The sequence below is a fragment of the Vipera berus genome (genome assembly GCF_964194415.1).
Source record: "Vipera berus genome assembly, chromosome: 5".
NCBI lineage: Eukaryota > Metazoa > Chordata > Lepidosauria > Squamata > Viperidae > Vipera > Vipera berus.
The window spans coordinates 40,953,334-40,973,232 of NC_138207.1; the positions used below are offsets into that span (position 1 = coordinate 40,953,334).

General features: G+C 37.3%; 1 protein-coding gene across 1 annotated transcript in view; it reads left to right on the forward strand.

The window, feature by feature from the left end:
• Window positions 1-19,899, forward strand: part of DZIP1L (DAZ interacting zinc finger protein 1 like) — a 31,032-nt gene that overhangs the window by 2,848 nt on the left and 8,285 nt on the right. The window contains exons 2-13 of the mRNA XM_081328244.1: window positions 3,478-4,056; window positions 6,508-6,592; window positions 7,681-7,793; window positions 9,215-9,376; window positions 10,335-10,472; window positions 11,295-11,357; window positions 11,898-12,038; window positions 12,621-12,651; window positions 14,522-14,572; window positions 15,086-15,219; window positions 16,878-17,064; window positions 18,253-18,475. Of these exons, the coding sequence (XP_081184370.1) occupies window positions 3,541-4,056; window positions 6,508-6,592; window positions 7,681-7,793; window positions 9,215-9,376; window positions 10,335-10,472; window positions 11,295-11,357; window positions 11,898-12,038; window positions 12,621-12,651; window positions 14,522-14,572; window positions 15,086-15,219; window positions 16,878-17,064; window positions 18,253-18,475 (1,844 nt within the window). The 5' untranslated portion in view covers window positions 3,478-3,540. The remainder of the gene's footprint in view (window positions 1-3,477; window positions 4,057-6,507; window positions 6,593-7,680; window positions 7,794-9,214; window positions 9,377-10,334; window positions 10,473-11,294; window positions 11,358-11,897; window positions 12,039-12,620; window positions 12,652-14,521; window positions 14,573-15,085; window positions 15,220-16,877; window positions 17,065-18,252; window positions 18,476-19,899) is intronic.

A 19,899-nucleotide genomic window follows, 5' to 3' on the forward strand; every position in this document is an offset into this window, starting at 1 on the left:
AAAGAAAAGTAGCATAGGTATCACTATAGCTATCACTATAAAAAGCTCAATTCTCATTAGTGAAGGTGTGCAGAGGAGAGGAACCCAGAACATGTCACACTACCAGGAGATCCTTCAATACATAGGTGCTCAATTTACCCAACTTGTCTATCATTTTGTTTTTTTGTTAATATGCTTTGTGTTATTATTTTTCTTTCAGTAAAAATTAGCACCCATGCTCATATGCTCAGTTTATGAAAGAATTTAGCTCACAGACATCTAGGTGGAAGAAAATAGCGTGTTTAGGTACAGAAGGCTTGATTTTCACTTGTCCAGGTTAAGGATGTGAAAATACATCTAAACATTTCTGTTTGTGTTATTTCTCCAATATTAATTCTTTTTTCTTTGTGATGTATGCTAAAGCTATGATAGGACTAACTTTTCAAGTTAATCTGTCTTCTTTTACCTGCAGAAATAATAAGCAGATTTAACAATTCCACTTTATGCAAGGATAACAGAACTGGGTTATTTAAGGATTCCAGATAGTGATTTTGAATGTTTGTATGCTACTGTGTTAAAAAAAAAAGAATTGAGCTTTATAATTCATATACAAATATCTATAACTTGGATAACTCAAGTACACAGATGTAACTAGTGGATGCCTAACAGAAAAGGTGCTAGTTTTGAGGCCTTCTGCTGAACATTTTTCCATTGTTAAATAATTTAGCATATTTTCCTTTGTGGTTCTCTCTTGAACAGTATTTGAACTAAATACATGTTTTCCACAAAACACTTCAAAAACAATCCTTGGTTTTTTTTCTCCTTGTTTTCCACAAACTGTTCTTGTTACCTTCTGGGAGGAGGCTTCATGGTATCTGAAGCAGAACATCCAGATTCAATCACAGTTTTGTTTGCATCAACCTTGTGAACTCTCAAGTGATATATTTATATGTTAATGTGTGTCAGGGCCCACTTCAAAACCTCATCCCAAGAAAGGAGAACTTGGGGAAGCAGTTTCTTCCAAAAGGATCTTTTATTAGGAGAAGTTGATAGCAGGCATACTAGACAGGATCTGAGGGTTTCCTGCCCAGATCGATAGGTAAAAGTGTCCCAAGCAAAACCCCACCCCACAGTTCATCTGGTCAGTTCAAATGGCCCAATCCCCAGGTGTTAGGTTCCTCGTAGGAAAGGGAGATAACATCAGGCCGTCTCCGGTTGCAGCTGCCATGCTTAGGCGGCTCTTTGCACCTTCTCTGGGAGCACAGAGATAAACCAGTTGCTGGAGGTTGCATCTCTTTCTTTCAGTCCCTTTGCTAACTGACATGAAGGGATGGGAAAGTTCACAGAAGAATAATGCAGGAAAGCAAAGTGTTACATTGTAGTGATAGAGGAAGTCAAGGCAATAACCCTCAAGCACTCTCCCCTCCCCCCTAGGAGTATGGCAGAACCCAGGATGAGAAGAGAGTGAGATTCAGGTCAGGATGAAAGAGGAAAAGAAAAAATTGGAGGAGGGGAGAGGAAGGATAGGGGAACCTATTGATATGGGTTCTGACAATGTGTATATGTTTGTTATGTATGTGTATAGGTATGTGTATATATACCGTACTTTTTTTTGAGAGCAGGCAACAGAATTTCATTTTTAATGGAGGCCAGGGTGCTCCCAGTAAAAAATGACAATAAAGGCTATCTTTTACCATTGAGAGAACATTCCATTGGACCAGAGTATATTTTTACTTTCGGCAGACCGTTGGAGTCTTGTTACCATTACACAAGACACACCTGGTAACTCACTGTTGCTCAGCACAAATATCCCATTGCAGATGAGTAACAGAACCAAGTTGATTATAGCAGCTATTCTGTATTGAAATCATGGTATGTATCTTTTTTAAAAAAGTTTCTCCCTCTTTTGCCAGAATCCTAGAGAAAGTGTTGTGAGTATTGCAAAAATGATTTCTCCGTTAGCATTAGGAGAAATACATGCTATGATTTCAGTCCTGTATAGAGTTATATGTACACTACTTCTGTTGAATTTATGGAGGAAATAGTTTTAATTGTGCTGTGAAAGATAGTGTAATATTTACAAACAATTTTGCATGCCCTTGTTTAAATTATTTTTAGATTTTATGGAGTGTTTTTAATAATATGCTAATAATATCTCAAACTTTACTGAATGATGAACATTACTTGAAATTATTTAGGTTTCAATAAGCAGACCTCAATGTATCTAACTTCATCCTTGGCCAATTATATACAGAAAAATATATAAATTTTTATATGAAATATAATAATATCTGAAAAATAATGAAAACCCTCCATTTTTATTCTATGGTAAACAGAGAACTCAATATATTACTAAGGCTAAATTATGTTTATGTTCTAACAAGCTATTACTCTCACATAATATATTAAGGTAACATGTTCTTTGTAATGTAAACTTTTCATATAATATTAAGTAGTTACTGTTTCCCACTGGAGCAGTATCTTTGAAATATTCCCTTCTAAGTCACATACTCAGTTCTGAGGTGTTTATGTGCCTATGTGGTCAATGCAGCTGCTTTTTGGTTATTACTGAAATTTTCATTATCAAGCTTATAGGTCTGCAAATACATGTCTTATACTTTGATTTTTCAAAATAGAGAGTTCAGTAGCACTTTTATTTTCTATCTGTAGTCACAATATGTACGCTTTTGTAGCCCTTTGTCTGAGAGAATTATGTATAAATTCTGAATAATCTGTATGCCTTTCAACATATAGATATTGTATGTTTTCAGTCTGAAATCTGAAACATTTCCACTGATAACTCGTGTTAAATTTGAATGGTTAGTGAATCAATTAGAAAATGAATTATATAATAATTAAGTGAATTAAGTCACATACTTATCTTACTCTTGTATTAATTGAGTGTTCACTCGTCATTTGAATATTGGTATGAAATAAAAGTAAAAATAAGCCAATTTTGTAATGTCCAGTTCTGTATATACATGTCAAGTACAGGTAGTCCTTAATGGTAATCAGGATAAACAATTTCCATTGCTGATTGTTGCAGTCCGAAAGTGTGACTGTGCTTCTTAGCAAGGTGCAGTTCTGGCAGTCACATGACTGTGCCTATTATCAATGGCAGTTCTGGCAGTACCCAGTTATTGTCATTAAGTGAGGACTTCAAATGACCATGACTTTAAATTTTCTGCAAACTTCTTTGACTTTGCTTGTGGAAGCTGGTAAGAAAGGCATAACTTTACGTTCACATGACTGTCACATGCTAAGACGAAATCTTAGCCAGTTGATAAGTGCCCAGATCGTAATCATGTAACCGCGGGGAGCACTACACTGGCTATAAGTTCGAGGATCAGTCATATCTACCACTTGTTCAGCACACATGCAAGTTCAAACAGTCACTGAATGAGTGGTCATTAAATAAGAACTGCATATCTTCAAGTAAATATATTACTGTTACTTTCTTTCCATTCTGATTCATCTGTATCTTCTGGTTTTTCCTAGCCTTTTGTATCTAATATTTATTATCCGTTTCCGCTGCCTACATCTCGACATTATTGGATAGATATGCCAGGTTCCACATTTCCTGTGAACTTCCAGCGCACCTGTGATCTTTCGGGCAACATGCTAGCCAACCCTTCTGTAATCCCAGCCTTTAAATTCCAGCTGCGGAGAGAAACCATTGACTGGAGACGATTCAGTGCCATTGATGTGGAACGGGTAGCTCGTGAGCTGGATCTTGACACTCTTCAGGAAAATATCAATGGTGTCACCTTTTGTAACCTTGATGCGGAAAAGTGCCCCTATTGTCAGCAGCCAGTAGACCCTGTTCTCCTTAAGGTTCTGAAGATGGCCCAGCTCACCATCGAATATTTGTTGCACTCTCAGGAGTTCTTAAGTATGAACTTGGCACTCCAGGAGGAGCAGCACCAGGCAGTCCTTGAAGAGTGCAAGCGTATCAAGTATGACCTGGATAAGCAAGCAGAAGAATTAAAGGGGGTGAAGGAAGAGAGCAGGAGACGGAAAAAAATGATTGCCACGCAACAGCTGCTCTTGCAAGCTGGGGCCAACAACTACCACAAGGTGAGGTTTAGGTACAGCAAATACATGAGAAATTTATTCAGTCTGTACCCAGATTGTTGGGGGCAATTAAGCTGACTTTGTAATAATGCCGCTTGGGTGTGTGTGTGAAAGCCCTAATAAGCAGGCATATACATAGAATGAAGGCTACTGCTAAGCTTGTAAGCCGCCCTGAGTCTTCGGAGAAGGGCGGGATATAAATGGAATTAAAAAAACAAAAACACAAAATGTGCCTAATTTTTCAGAGATGCAGTGAAATTTGGCAATTTCTCTTAAGTTCTCAATTCTTCCAAAAAAGCCATAGAAAAATGCATACATCGTTGAAAATGCACTTCATTATGAGGAACCACAGAGGTTGATTCTTTCCTCTATCCTATTTAATCTCTACATGAAGCCACTGAGAGAGGCCATTTGCCTTTTTAGGGGGAGGTATCATCAATATATAGGGACGCGGTGGCTCAGTGGGTTAGGACACTGAGCTTGTCGATCAGAAGGTCGGCAGTTTGGCGGGTCGAATCCCGAGTGCCGCGTGGCAGAGTGAGCGCCTGTTACTCGTCCCAGCTTCTGCCAACCTAGCAGTTCGAAAGCACGTAAAAATGCAAGTAGAAAAATAGGGACCACTCCGGTGGGAAGGTAACAGCGTTCCGTGCGCCTTTGGCGTCTAGTCATGCCGGCCACATGACCACGGAGACATCCTCGGACAAGCGCTGGCTCTTCGGCTTTGAAACGGAGATGAGCACCGGCCCCTAGAGTCGGAAACGACTAGCACGCATGTGCGGGGGAACCTTTACCTTTACTTTACCTTTATCATCAATATGTTGAAGAGGCTCAGGCTTATCCAAACAAAAGGGAGTAGCTTGTTATACAAAAGCCTCTTGTTTCTGGATAAGTACCAACTTCGCTTCTGAGTGGAATAGTGCTGTCTGCCTGTCTGATCAAAGCAACAGGGTATCTGCTGAAAGTCCTCACTTTTGTGTGGTACAATCATGTCAGAAAGAGTCATGAAGCAAACATTCTTTGTGGATTTCCCTCTTTTGGAACAACTTTGCCCTAGAAATTAGGGAACCCCCTGTTGCCTTCTGAATGTCACAGAATAGAACAGCCTTATGAAGTACCCAAATTCATCTAAGTGTGGCAATTATGTGTGTACAATTTTCTTTTCAACCATACAGAAAAGGTTTCCCATTATCTTATTCCCAGTTGATGCTGGAATTCCTTATCATAGTCAGTTTCTGTAATACAGAGCTCGTTCTAATCTTGTGCTTCATGTGGATTGGTTCTTAGTTTTCTGCTCTCATTTCAATCTTACTTTTTCAGCATATCCCACTACATTTATTTAAACTTTCAGAAGTTCACAGATGTAAATAAAGTCACATTTAGGCCCATTTAGCACCCTGTTTTCACAGTTAAGATTGTGTTGAACAGCACATGTTTCTGACCATTATTATGCAGTGTTGTAAGAGTGCAGCCTTTGAATACATAGGACAATATTACAATTTGAACAGTTATTGGTAGAAGAAATATATTTAACATTCTTTTTAAAGGACCCATAAAAGATAAAATTGATTAAAATCCCTAATAATCATTTATTAGAGATTGACATTTGAAAAATAGGAACTGTCCTAAATAATAGTGACATCTGAAACAAATGCAATTGCATTATTCCAGGAAATATAAAAAAAACCTTTGTTTTTCTTCCACTGCTTCAAAGATTGGGAATATCAGTTAAGTGAGGTTAAGGTTGGAGTTGAATTAAAAACCGGTAGTCCTTGACCTACTATCACAATTGAGCCCAAATTTTATGTTGCTAAGCAAGACATTCGTTAAATGAGTTTTACACCATTTTATGACCTTTCTTGCTACAGTTGTTAAGTGAATCACTGCAGTTGTTAAGTTAGTAGCACAGTTTTTGAGTGAATTTTGCTTCTCCATTGACTTTGCTTGTCAGAAAGTCACAAACGGTGATCACCTGACCCACCCACCCCCGGGACACTGCAACCGTCATAAATATGAACCAGTTACCAAGCATCTGAATTTTGCCCATGTGATCGTGAGGATGCTGCAACAGTCATAAGTGTGAAAAATGGTCATAAGTCACTTTTTCCAGTACTTTTGTAATTTTGAACGGTCACTAAATGAATCGTAAGTCAAGAATTACCTGTATTCTTGTCCCATATGTGTCTTATAGCATTAGGAACAGGGCTTTTTTTCCTCATAGAACGCTCAGAACGGAGTTCCGGCACCTTTTTTGGATGGAACCTTGTAGGATAGGCAAGGCGGGTTGTATGACATGTGTGAGTTCCGGCACCTTTTTCTTTTACAAAAAAAGCACTTATTAGGAAATATAAATAAATGGAGCAGAGAATGAGAACTACTTGAAGAAATTTTTCTATCATCGGACCACACTCTTAATCTGTTGTTAGATGGCTGTTCATTCTTCTGTTCGTTTCTTAGTGCCAGCTCTGTGACAAGACCTTCATGAATTATTCCTTTCTACAAGGCCACATGGAGCGTAGGCATCCCGAGGACACTGCACTGGGTAAGCACTAATTTTGCCTGAATCTTTCTCCTATGGAGGGAAGTCCAAAGGTTTAGGGTTGCGGGGGGGGGGGAGATGGAGGGAGAGAGAGAGAGAGAGAGAGAGAGAAAGAGAGTGAGAGAGAGAGGTTTCTTTATATCCACTTTCAGAGTACAGAGAGGAGATACATTGTGTGAAGCTAAATTAAGGTAAATTTTAATGTAACAAAGCATTTGCAATGAATCTGGTACTGCCCTAATGCCCAAACCACTGTGTATCTGTCTTTACATAAAGGTAGAATGGACCTGATGTCGTCCTGAGTAGGAAATATTTGTAAACTTTTTGAATCACTAAATCCTCATCATAATTTTTCTTTGTATTTTAAAATGTAAATAAAAGTTTGGAAATTTAGACTGTTGTTTGCAGTATTGTGTCAAATTTTGGAGACTTAAATTTAAGTTGGACCCTTCCAACTGTGTTATTCTATTCTAGTCTAGTCTAGTCTAGTCTAGTCTAGTCTATTATTTGCCATGAATATTTTTTTTACTTTCTTAAATTTCAGTGGTTATATACTTAACTTCTTTTGTCTTGAAATAGAAAGTACCAATTCATTTTTGAAAAAATGAAAATAGTTCAAAATTACAATTTATCTTTGTTTTCCCTGCATTGTGAATTATCTATTATCTATTAATATCTGTTGCCTATTATCTCTTATTATCAATTTGTAGTCCACCTTTATTATTTCTGTAAATAACTCAAGGTGGCAAACATACCCAACAAACCTTTCTCCTCCTATTTTCCCCACAACAGCAACCATGTGAGGTGGTTGGACTGAGAAAGCATGACTGGCTCAAGATCACCCAGCTGGCTGCCATGGTTGAGGTGGAACTAGAACTCATGGTGCCCTGGTTTCTAGCTTGGTGCCCTAACCACTAACCAAACTGGCTAAAAGTTTGCAACTTTTGTTACAGAATGCATCTCCATTCTTGAGAAATAATTTAGCATAAAAATCTAGCAAAAAGTTGAATTCCTATTTTAGTTTCTATATACAGCTTCAGTTTCTAGTTGAGGCCATCGCTAACATTGCCTCTTTTTGAATCGACTCAAAGAGAAGTCAAAGAAGAAACAGGTGCAGCAAATGGAAAGTGAGATTGAAGAACTGAAGGTCAAGTTGAGGGAGACCCATGTCCAGCTGGAGGCTGAGAGTCAGCAAAGGGTTCAGGTATGAATTGGTAAGAATATGAATAAAAAGGAAAGCAAAAGTCAAATGCCTTTTGTCAAGGTGAAAACTAATTATATGTAGACAAAATGGAAATAATTCACGCTCTGTCAAAAATGTCAGCTATGATACAGCAACAGGCCAATCTTCTCTGGGCCCATAAGCTAAATAGGCTCATTCTTAATTAGTATTTTAATAGAAGTCCTCTGAGGAATATTAGGACTGTAGATTAAATTGGTAAAATGTATCTCCATTCTTCAGTAATAATTTAGAAAAATTAAAAAAAAAAATAGCAGTGGCCATCAATTACCTAGATGCATTTATAAATTTCCCAGGAATCTTGAAGGGGATGGTTTATTTTCACAGGTAAAACAAAATCAAACAACTCAGATATATTTATTCCTTCAGAATAAACTTTACCAGAGGATCTGTTTCCTCTCTAGATACTGTTTGAAAACAGTGACTAAATGTGAGGCTTTTCTAGCTATAATGTCCTAGCCTTTTTATTTCAGTGTGCTTGCCTGAACAATATTGATGCAAGACCCTACATTTTCCTCCATAACTAATACAATCAGAGACTTATTTTCTAACCATACAAATTCGCCCAGAATCTACCAGTAAGCACATGGAGTTGGATAGTACTTAAGGCAGCAATAAAGAACCTATAATGTAAAAAAGCAACCAATGAAGAAATAAAAGTAATTTTTATAAAGCGAAGTAATAAATTACTGTTTTATTACTTTATTAATTGAAATTTTAACTATTGTGTCAGAGAACAACTTTGCTGAATTATATGCTCTAGTGGGATAGCCAGAATGGTAATGGATCCTTTTCTGTTGATAATGCTATTATAAAGTAAACTTCTCAGCCTGTTGTATTTGATTACCGACCCAGAATTCCCAGTCAAAGTTAGAGGACATACTAATCCACAAGCTAAATAAGTATTGCCTATCTCAAACAAGATCAGACAACAACTAATCATCGAGATGTACTGTAACTCTCAAGGTCATCTGTGACTAAATTACATAATGATAATGCCATCATCTTACTCTCAAATATCTACAAGTAGGTCAAAATAGTAAACAGGTGTTTGTGTAATAACCTTAAGTCAGACTTGGCATGATAGTGTGAAGAGTGAAGAGTGAAATGAAATCCCAATAAGTTTAGTGGGACATAGATTGCACTGCAAATGTTTGTGATAGTGCAAATTGTCTTTGCAAGTTACTATCATTCAGTTTATCCCTTGCTCTATCAGTGTTTCTCAACCTCAGCCATTTTAAGAATCCTCATTCAGTTTTTTGTTCAGAATATTTGTTTAGTTTCATTGCATGCTAAAATTTTTAAAAATATTTCAACTTCCTGAATCTAGTCTTAGCTTAGCCCCATATCATATCTTCCATTTGGGGATAATTCTTTTCTTATAGGAAGCAGAGCGTCTTCGTCAAAGGGAAGATGAGGAAAGGAGGAAGTTTGAAAGATGGAAGGAAGAGGAGAGATCAAAGTTTCACACAGAAATGGAAGAGCTGAGGCAACTTTTCCTCACGGAAATCAAGGACTTTTCCAACAAAAATTCAGCCTTGGAAGGAGTAAGGAAAAGATATGGCTTGCAATTTTTCTATTTTCTTGAATATTCAACATGTTTACCATCATTACTTGAGCATGGACACATCTCTATTCTTGAAGTGAAGATATGAGATATATTGATAATAAGTATTGCTGCCTTATTTATACATCAAAGGAATAAATATCTAATTCCTAGAAAAATGTTGGAAAACAGAGCATCATATGATTTACTCCTGAATGCATTAAACTAAGCTACTGCAGGATGCTATCCACCAACTACTAATCCCAACATTTTTTGTTTAACATAAAATGATGAAAAGGTGCATTCTTGTCCTTTGCTGCAGATAGCAAAATGGATAGGGCCAAACCTGGCTAGAAGTAAAAAGCAGTTAACCTGACTGAGGGTAGCTTACGCCAAATATTTGAAGCTTTATGAAAACATTACTAATATTACAAGAATAATAGAAGGCCATGCAGCTCCTTGATGTGATACAGATGTTCTAAGCAATAGGCATTTGATATCAAAGATTGTGTTTCAGTTTCCTCCATCATTAACTGGAATTCAAGTGCATGCTCTCCTCTGTTCTTCCTATCATATGTGGATGGGTTATTGATAGACCCAAGGAAGGATGAGCAGCTTTATTATCTGTGACAAAAAGCAATAATAAGAAACCTTATAAACATATTTTTCTCTACTCCAGGGTTCTTCCTATGGCAGACAGTAGGTTGCCATATGAGCAATTGTGATAATATTTAGATCACTATTTTCCCAATCAAGATAAATCCTTGATCAGAGATTTAAAGCATGATGCAATTGGGAATCTGACCCTCCTTACATATACTCATACCTCAGTTAGGCTGCTGCATATAAGTATATGTGTTAAATAGAAAATGTTATATGTTATCTAGAGAAATATTTTTGATTTTTCTGGCAGCTTCAGACTGTGGCACTTTGTCATAGATCACATATTCCTTCTGCAGAAACTTCAGGAACTACAAGTTAAGAATGCAGTAGCCTCACATCTTGGGACATTGCAAGATGATGATTCTTTTGAGAAACAACAGCGGACTAAGACTCAGAAAGAATTACAAGGGATGAAGGCAAGGATTGAACAACAGGTGGGGGAATCTAAAGGAATAATGCAGCCTTTTCCAGTCTATTGTCTTTCAGTCATATTGAGACAACAGCTCCAAGAGCTCCCAACCAATTCAGCCATGACTGTACTGACTCATTCTTCTCGAAATTATAATTTTGATCTGTTGTGTAACAATAGATCCAGTCACCACTTAAAACTTATATCTCTTGTTTAGAGTTCTTTGGATTCAATAGTTAATTTGAACTCTATAACTGTTGAAGAACATTATCAGAACCATAGTGAACAGACTGTTCTAAACGTATTTATATTGATGTTTCTGAGACAATATTTTTAATCAGTAAAATACAAGCTGCAATTTAAAACCATATGTATGTATACACACATATTGTATATACATACTTACACACATATACATATATAGTTACAAAGAAAGATGTATCTATTGATGAATCCCACAAAACTCATCTTTTTAATAATATGGTAGGATCATCCCATATTAGTCCTTTTTAATCTGGTATTCTCCAGGTATCTTGATCATGACTTCCAGCATTCCTAACTACATCCTAAATTCCAAAATTCTGTATCTAGAAATACTCACCAGGAAAGCATCAGGTTGGGAAATACTTGTATAAACTAAAATGGGTTTACAGATTCCTCGATGAAACAAGGCATTATGGGAGTGAATGCAACTCCCCATTCTTGCTTTATAATAGTTGGGACTCTGAATCAGGTGCATTATTAGAAAATGTGAAGACTGACATTTTTGCTGAGACTCAAATAACTTGTGATAGATAACTGGCAAGATAACTAAATAAGTCTGGGTACTTTTTCCAATATTTATCAGAAAACCGAGTGGGAGTGGAAACTTAGGAAACTTTATAAGGAGAAGGAGAAGGAGAAAGAAAAAGTGAGTACACTCAAAAATTTTGCAACTTCTTCTGCTAATAGAAAAATGAGGACATTGTATTAAGCCAGCCATGCCTATTCATTTAGGGCAGAGGGGGCAGAAGGAACCATCATGGAAAAGAAATTAAATATCTTTGTCATCCATTATAGACAAGAAGATTAACTGATGATACACCCTCCATCCTGGTATTAAGAGGATTCTAGTAGCCAAAGCAAGTCTGAAGGCTCTACCTCCCTCTATCTATGTTTGACATAGTATGTGGAGATACTTTAAATATAAATGCTGCACATACGTTACACTGCATGTTCATGAAGGAAAGCAAATCTAGAGATACTATCCCATTCCCTCCACACTTGTATCTGAATTGTATTTCAGTGCAATTTTTAATTTTTTATGGTACAGATTCCAGAGACATTAGACAACCAGCCCATTAAGTTGCAGCCTTCATAATTGCATTTCTAACCTTTTGTCTCTATTAATGAAGTGTTTAATAGGATGGAATAATCTTTACACCCAAATGTTTTTTTGTGTGTGTCTTAGCTGAAGAACGAGAATGAAAAACTGAAGGCTTCCTTGTCTTCTGACCAATGGAAAATGGCTGAATATAACAAGAAACAACTCGCTTCCCTTACCACACAACTCAGAGAACAAGCTGGTGTCATCCAGTCTCAGGAGAATACAGTAAGCTGAATACAGTCCTTCTGAGAAGTTCAGTTTAGAAATGAGCTTGTGTTTGTTTTCAAACCACAATGCTCCTGTATTCTGAGAATCAAAGTATATTGTTAGTAGTCTCCTATGAGGCAGCATTTCTAGGACTATAGCACCATTTCATATTTTATAAGGAAACTGCATGTCTTAATGTTCCCTTGTTCCAAACACTTAATTAGTGGGGCTAAGTGTGATACAGATTTAAAGAGCAAAATGTGATTTGGAGGATGTGTGGTGTTGAGAATACCTTAAATGAAAAGCATTTTCCCTGGATTATGCATCAGTTGTGGAAATAACCACTTAAATCTTGAAAGAGTTATAGCTCCTTTTCTGGCCAGTGTAAAGTGCCAGCTAAGCATCTCCTCTTGCTATATGCACTTCTTTCTTGGTAGTAGAAGAGACATATGAAACACGTGAAACACATTTTATTTTGAAATGTGAGTAGTAACTTTGTGAATTGATTTACCTTATTATGTACCAGTCATATCACCTAAATACTTCTTGCACCTTGTAAATAATAGCTGACTTATTTTATATACTTACATTACCTTTCAGATTAAGCTTCTGACTTCCAGCAAACCCAGAGGTAATGACCAATCCCTATATTTAATAACTGTCCATAGTTACAGTAGATTTTCTTTCTCTTTTGACAAAACTATAGAATGCTTTAGTAGCCATGCTGCTTCATCCAGAAGCATACAGTCACATGGCCTATCCAGAAGAGTCAGGGAAGACTCTTATTTTTAAAGAGCCTAGAGCTGGTGTAAATGTGCCAGTCTCGACACTTAAAAAAAAGAAAAGTGGAATAGATTTCTCAGGTACTTCATTAAGTTGGAAACAAATACAACCCCATTCTGCGCCCACTGGTTTTTCTCTGCCAGAGAAAAATGGGAGATAGCTAGATTTTTTTTCTAGATAATGGATCCTTTATAACTAAAATATTAACAATGCTCAGTAGGATCCATTGAACACTTTTTAAGCTGTGGAGTCCTTGGTGCTCTCTGAGCTTGGTTGATTGTAGATGTTTCATTACCAGACTAGGTAACATCATCAGTGCCAGTGAGTGTTGGGTTTGCTCCCTGTTTATATACAGTAGCTTGCCCTGCCAGTGTTGATGGGCGTGTCTTTTCTCATTGGTAGTGCCTTGATTTTGGTATAGTTTTCTGCCTAATTGTTTGACTGGTGTTAATCTGTGCTCACCTGAATATTGGTAGCTTTAGAAGATGTGTTCTGGTCTTTTTGTTTCTTTCTTAGCTTTTTATTGTGCCTTTTGAATGATTTGTAAATGTGGTTTATTTTTGCACTGGGCAAAATTTAAAGCATTTATCTGTGTGGAGAGATGTGAATTTCTATATTTAATCATCCTATTGCTACTGTGAGGGAAGAAATCTTAACTTGTTCTACAGGTTTAATAGTTAATACTAACTACTGACTTACTCTAAGTTTTTTTAGCTCCCTTTCCATTTGATCAGTGTTCAAATATTGAAGCTTTTAATGTTGTTGTTGTTGCTGTCGTTATGTCTGCTAAGCATTTTACAAAGCTCAAGAAGACTAATCCTTGTGGTGAGGAGCATCTATATATTAATAAAACTCTCCTGTTTGTAATCTTAAATTGGGTGAAATGGTGCCTCATAAGGCAACAATTTTTAAACCAACATACTTCAAATAGGCTAACTTGAAATATACATCCAAAACCTAGGCCCCATTTCTCCCATGGGATTTAAATTAGGCAAAGTTGTGGGTGCTTACAGCATTGCAATCACATAATCATAATTTCCAATGCTCCCTGTCAGCATCCCATAAGAGAAGTCAGTGGAGAAGCCAGCAGGAAATCAGAAATCACTCTTGCTCCCATTGCTTTTTTGCCCACCCACGGTCATTCTGTTTCTCTGTTTAGATAAGGAAATATTTCTGAAATGACCCAATGGATTGCAGGTTAACTAGTAAAATATGAAATTCCATGTGACAACAAGAGAAGGCAAAAGAAAGAGAGAAACAGAAAAACAATATGCAGATATTTCATTGCCATCCTTAGATTTGCTCAACAACTTGTAAAGGGGTATGGTAATGCATTTAAACCTGTACAAAAATCTAAGGTTCATTTACATGTTATTATTTCTTTCTCTCCCCTCTTCACTTTATCCATCCAGATAAGATACATCACATAGTGTAAAATGCTGATTCATAGACTTTGCAGGGAGTCCAAGTGATAATACTTTTCATCTGGCCCATTTTTTCCCATCAGTATTCTTAATGGCATAGTTCCATTGTGCTATTTGCTTCAGATTGCTTTCTCTTTCCTTTTAAAAGAGCTGGGCTGGATCCAAATTAGGTTAGTTCCCATTAAAATAATGGCTAACTCGTCATGTTAATGCCATGAGAATATCAAAGATGTGATTGTGTTTTGGAATATGAATATAGGCCTTTTTTTAAAAAAATCTGATTTCAATTTCCAGAAATCCAACAGGTACCCAAGACAGAAAAGCTGAAAGAATCCAGCGAAGAAGGTATATTTTATAAATGTCACCTGCCATTCTTATATGCTAAATATTTCTATTAGTGAGAGAGAGTCTGACCACTCAATGGTATTTTCCGAGATGCTGATAAACTGTTGTAGGTCAGAAAAAGACAGTGGCTAGTCATTTACTTTGGTTTTTAGATGAATGTCATAATCAGTTCCAGAAGATGGCAGTGTACAAATTGATAGTTATAGTTACACAGTTCTAGTCATGGATTAGGACTATATTAAATCCTGATTAGGACTATATTAAATCAAGCACTACATTAGATCACTATATTTGTATTGGGTTGTCTCTGCTGTCCTGGAATAAATGAAGGAGTTAGGACTATTTTCTTGAATTTTACAGAAACCATCTCCTTCAGTGGCAGATTAAATTGAAGTTGGATGAAGACTTTTTTTTTCTTCCCCTGAAATAAATGTTTAAGTGGCAGTTTGGGGATAGGGTATAAATTTTAAACATTCCAGAATGTTTAACCATCCTGTTCATTGGTTTCGGTAGAACTAGATGATACTTTGGACAGGAAGAATAGAGTTCTGGAAACACTGCGGAAGGATCCCAATTTGTTGAAGCAATTCCGGCCAATTCTGGAAGAGACACTTGAAGATAAACTGGAGACCATGGGAGTGAAACGAGTAAGTCCTATTAGAAGAAAATAGCAAAAGCACTTAGAGTTATATGCCATTTCACAATGCTTTATAGCCCTCTCTAAGTGGTTTACAGAGTCAGCATATTGTCCCCAACAATCTGGGTCCTTATTTTACCAACCTCGGAAGGTTGGAAGGCTGAGTCAACCTTGAGCCAATGAGAATCAAACTGCCAAACTTCTAGCAACCAGCAGTCAGCAGAAGTGGCCTGCAGTACTGCATTCTAACCATTGCGCCATCACGGCTCAGTGGTGTGAAAGGAACATTTTTCATTTTTTATCCACTAGAATTACTTTGAATTTCAGTTGGATGCAAATTTGAGGATTGTGATGTATATTAATTTGTCTGGCAAAAAAGTGACATAAAATTATACTCATCTTTGAATACCTGTTCAACACATTCACATGCTTGACAGAAAATTGAAAAGCACCCTAGCATCAGACTCTTCCTCTCCTCTTCCTCCTCCGAAACCTTTTTCAGGAAAATAGCTTGCCAAGGAACTGCTTTTTCTTTTGCCTCCAAAAATTATGAAGTGTTAATTAACATTTTTTTAAGATTCATTCTTGACTTCTTTGTCTCAGTATATTGCAACAATCCAATAAAAGACAAGGAAATAAGCATGAGACAAATATATTTGAAAGAAATGCATTCTTGCTTGACATGTAACCTTGTGCAATGTAGCTGTCTCAGGGAGTGTGGAAATATAGACAATAACTCTATAATTTATCATTTCTCTTTAACTGCAATATTGCAAAATTTAAAACAAACTTCTGTATTGTGTCACAGTTTTACTTTCACAACTAGATTGATCCAGTGGTGGGATTCAGCCAGTTCGCACCACTTCGGCAGAACCGGTAGCTAATTTTTTGTTGCCCAAGCCCAGAATGGGCTTCTGCAAGTGGCATCCACACAGAGAACTGGTTGTTCACATATTTCAATCCCACCACTGGATAGATCTGTCAGTAACATGTATCAAAAGCAAATAATGTGTCTTCAAGTCCCCCTCTTCTTTCTCCCAAATTCTGTACAGGTTACACTATTTCTCAAAACATAATCCTTGTTAATTTTCAGTAATCTTCCCTATACCCAGGGAGCTTCTTCAGTGATCCTCAATCCATCTGGAATTGGCATATTTTTGGCAGCCAAAACTGCCTGAATCCCACTGATTTGCTGGCCATCTTCTTTTTCTCTCCATGAGACCATCCACAACTCTTTTTCTACGAGCCGCTTAGTCTATTTCAATTTCCTTCCTAGTCCCACTTTCTGTCTGAAAACTTACCTATTTCATTCCCAACTATTTTCTCACACTTAGTTTATCAACTCCAGACACAGCAGATCTATCTGGGAGATCAGATGATAATTATGTTCCTTTTGTAATGGATTTAAGATTGGAATACTGATTTGTACAGCAGTTTAATCCTCCTTGTTTTCAACCTTTTTAATTCAGCAGGAACTTTTCAAATGAGGTATAGCAAGTTTTCCACCTGAATAGAGCATTCCAGGAATTTACATTTGGCCTAGCATGAGGAATCCCCTGTTTAATTTGAAGAGGTTGAGATCTCAGGAACGTATTTGCTGCATGAATGATGAGAGCAGGGCTCATGCACACATTTATACTGATTAGAAACATTTGTTCTGTTTTATAGGGTACAAAAGCTATCCCAGCTCAAACCTATAAACATTTGAGAACTTTGATTAAAAAACAGCAGCAGCAGAAGGCTAAAACATTTCCAGGGCTGCTAAACTTGAGAGATAAACTTGAAAAAGAAGTGCAGAAGAAAGTGGTTCAGAAGGATGAAGAGAATATGTCCTGGCTGTTTTCTTCAGTCTTAGGTATGATGCTCATGTCATGGTTCCGACTAATGAAACACTTCGAAGAGATATAAAAGAACATTTATAATCTTGAGATATCCTAAATGTTAAGCATATTCAGTATCTTTTGTACAAAAGGCTAGTTATATAAATAGAACTGATAAGAAATTACTTAACATCATTTTTTTATTTTATTAAATTTGTTTGCCACCTATCTTACCCCAGGGTAAGTCTAGTGTTAAAAAAGGATAAAACTGTACAAAACATGTATATAATACAAGCAAAATACTCTAAAAGTGCCAATTGTACAAAAGTACAAATTAATTAGCCTATGGTGTTTCCCACACTTCTTAATATTGGTAATCCTGGAAAAATATACTTTAACTCTGATCCATGTACTGGGTAAATATGGTGGTGAGAGCAAAATAAATAAATAAATAAATCCCTAGAGTAAATATTCTTCTCCCAATCTTCATGAAAGGCTGTGACCCATCTTTTTAAGCATGACTTTTGTAGCACACAGAAGAATATTTACTATTCTGCGTGCTATTAAAAGCATGCTTAAAAAGATAGGTTGTAGCCTTTCATGAAGATTGGTAGATAAACATTTAAATTCATTTTATCCAAGACATTTTTCTACAACAGGGGTGAGCCATAAACAATCACCAAAGGTTTGTGCATATGTACATGTGTCTGCAGTTGCATAACCCGAGAGTCTGGCTTTAATAATAAATCTGTGGATCAAGTGTATGAAAAGGCAAGAACAGATAATTTATTTTTACTAGTGGGGAGATACTTATTGTGAGATTATTCGGGAACCATCAGCGACCCAGCTATGAACACGTAAGAGGCAAATAGACGAATATAATTTCTGTGTAATGTTTGAGTTAGCTGGATAATTGAAGCTGAGTCACTAAGAGGATTTTTACTTAGGCTTTTTGCTTCATTTGGTTTCTGGGGCAAACATAAAACTTTTGTCAGGTTAGAACTGCAAATCCTGCTTTTGTACTTGCCTTAATGCTATTAGAGGTTATTCACAAAGCAAAAGAGATATAAAGGTTGCATTTTAAAAATTCTGTGAAATTCTCAGTGGTTCAGTTGTAATTGTTTTGATGTGGAACTCTTTAACAGTGATCTTTGAGACCCAGATTAAATACCAGTCAGATTGTTGTTGTTTTTTAATCAAATGTTTTCAATCATTTCCCTCAGAAAAAAACCAAAAAAACCAGCATTCTCCACTCCAGGTTACACCTTTGAAGATTGGAACACACCCAGTGGAAGTACAATATTATGCCCAGGACAAACCGAAACCAGCTCCTCGTAGCAAAGTTAGTTCCATGACTAGTTCAATAGAGATTCCAAAGGTACCATCTCCAAATCAAATTAGAAGCAGCTCACCTTCTCTTCAACAATCTGCTGTTCACTTCCCCAGGTGAGTTCTGGATTATAATTGGATTTTCCTGATTTGATGTTTTAACCTATGCTTGATCTTTTTATAATTAAAGTTATTTATTTATTTATTTATTTACTTACTTACTTACTTACTTATTTACTTATTGAATTTATATAGTCACCCATTCATTTGCATGAGACTTAACTAATCATTGCGAATGTGCAAAATAGTCAGTGAAAAAGCTTATAAAAAACTGATATTCGCAAACCCAGCTTGTTTGATAGACAACTGCAGATGTAAATTCCACATTCAGGAATGCAGTATGACTCCTTGTGTATACAGACTGAGAATACTGCATTTCTCTTCTTTGCTAGAAATAACAGTTTAAAATTGTTTAAAAAGTTTAAAATTTCCTTTTAAAAATGAAGTAAGTTTCTGGATGGAGACTGGAAAAGGGAGGAATTTATAACATAGCTTTTTAACAGTCTCTAGTTCAAATAGAATCTACAGGATCCTGGAGAAATTCTCACTAAATAAAGCAAAGGAATTTTTGCTATAAAAATTAGTATTTTGGAAAACATATAAATTTACTTTGACTTTTTCCTGTGTGTTACCTACTCAAATTGAAACACTGTATTTCTCCGTGCAAGTTAGTGAATTCTGTGTAATTCCAATCTTTAGCACTTCTTCATGTAGAGCAGGGGTGTCAAACTCAATTTCATTGAGGGCCACATCAGCATTGTGGTTGCCCTTGGGGGGGTGGGGGGGCAGGGTGGGCACGGCCTACTGGGTGGTCGTGGCTGGAGTGGGTGTGGTCTACTGGGTGGGCATGGCCAGCTCTACATCGTTCGTGTCAAGGGTGCCTATGGGGGCCTGAGCAGGAGTGGAACAGATCTGAGGTTCTCTGGCAGAAGGAGATGGAACCGGGGCAAGTGCCAAGGCATGGTCCACTGGAGGAGCCTCACTGTTCCTCTCAGGCCATAGTGGTGGTGGGAGGGCTGGATGGTGGCACGGAGGTCAAATGCCCAGTCCAGCCCTCAAGCACCCACGGCACTAAGCCCAGCACCACTTTCCCAAGGGGGTGCCCAGCTGCACTTACCTCGTCCTCAAGGCTGCTGCTGCTGTGCTTGCTCTCCTTAGCCATGTTGCTCATGGTGGGTACGAGGGCAAAGTCAAGAGGGAAACCCACTCCCTCTCCATGTGAGGAGACCTGGCTTTGTATTCAAAGCTTCCTTAGCAATAGGATGGGAGACCCCCCGAGATAGGCCAGGAGGAGGGGGCAAGGGGACTTCCTTCAGACCCTCCCTCTCCTTCCTTCCTTCCTTCCTTCCTTCCTTCCTTCCTTCCTTCCTTCCTTCCTTCCTTCCTTCCTCCTAGAGTGGTGGGAAAATATTTGAGATGAGGGAGGGAGAAAAACAGGCAAGAAACGCAGCTGGGGAAGTGTCATCCTTCATGAGGAATGA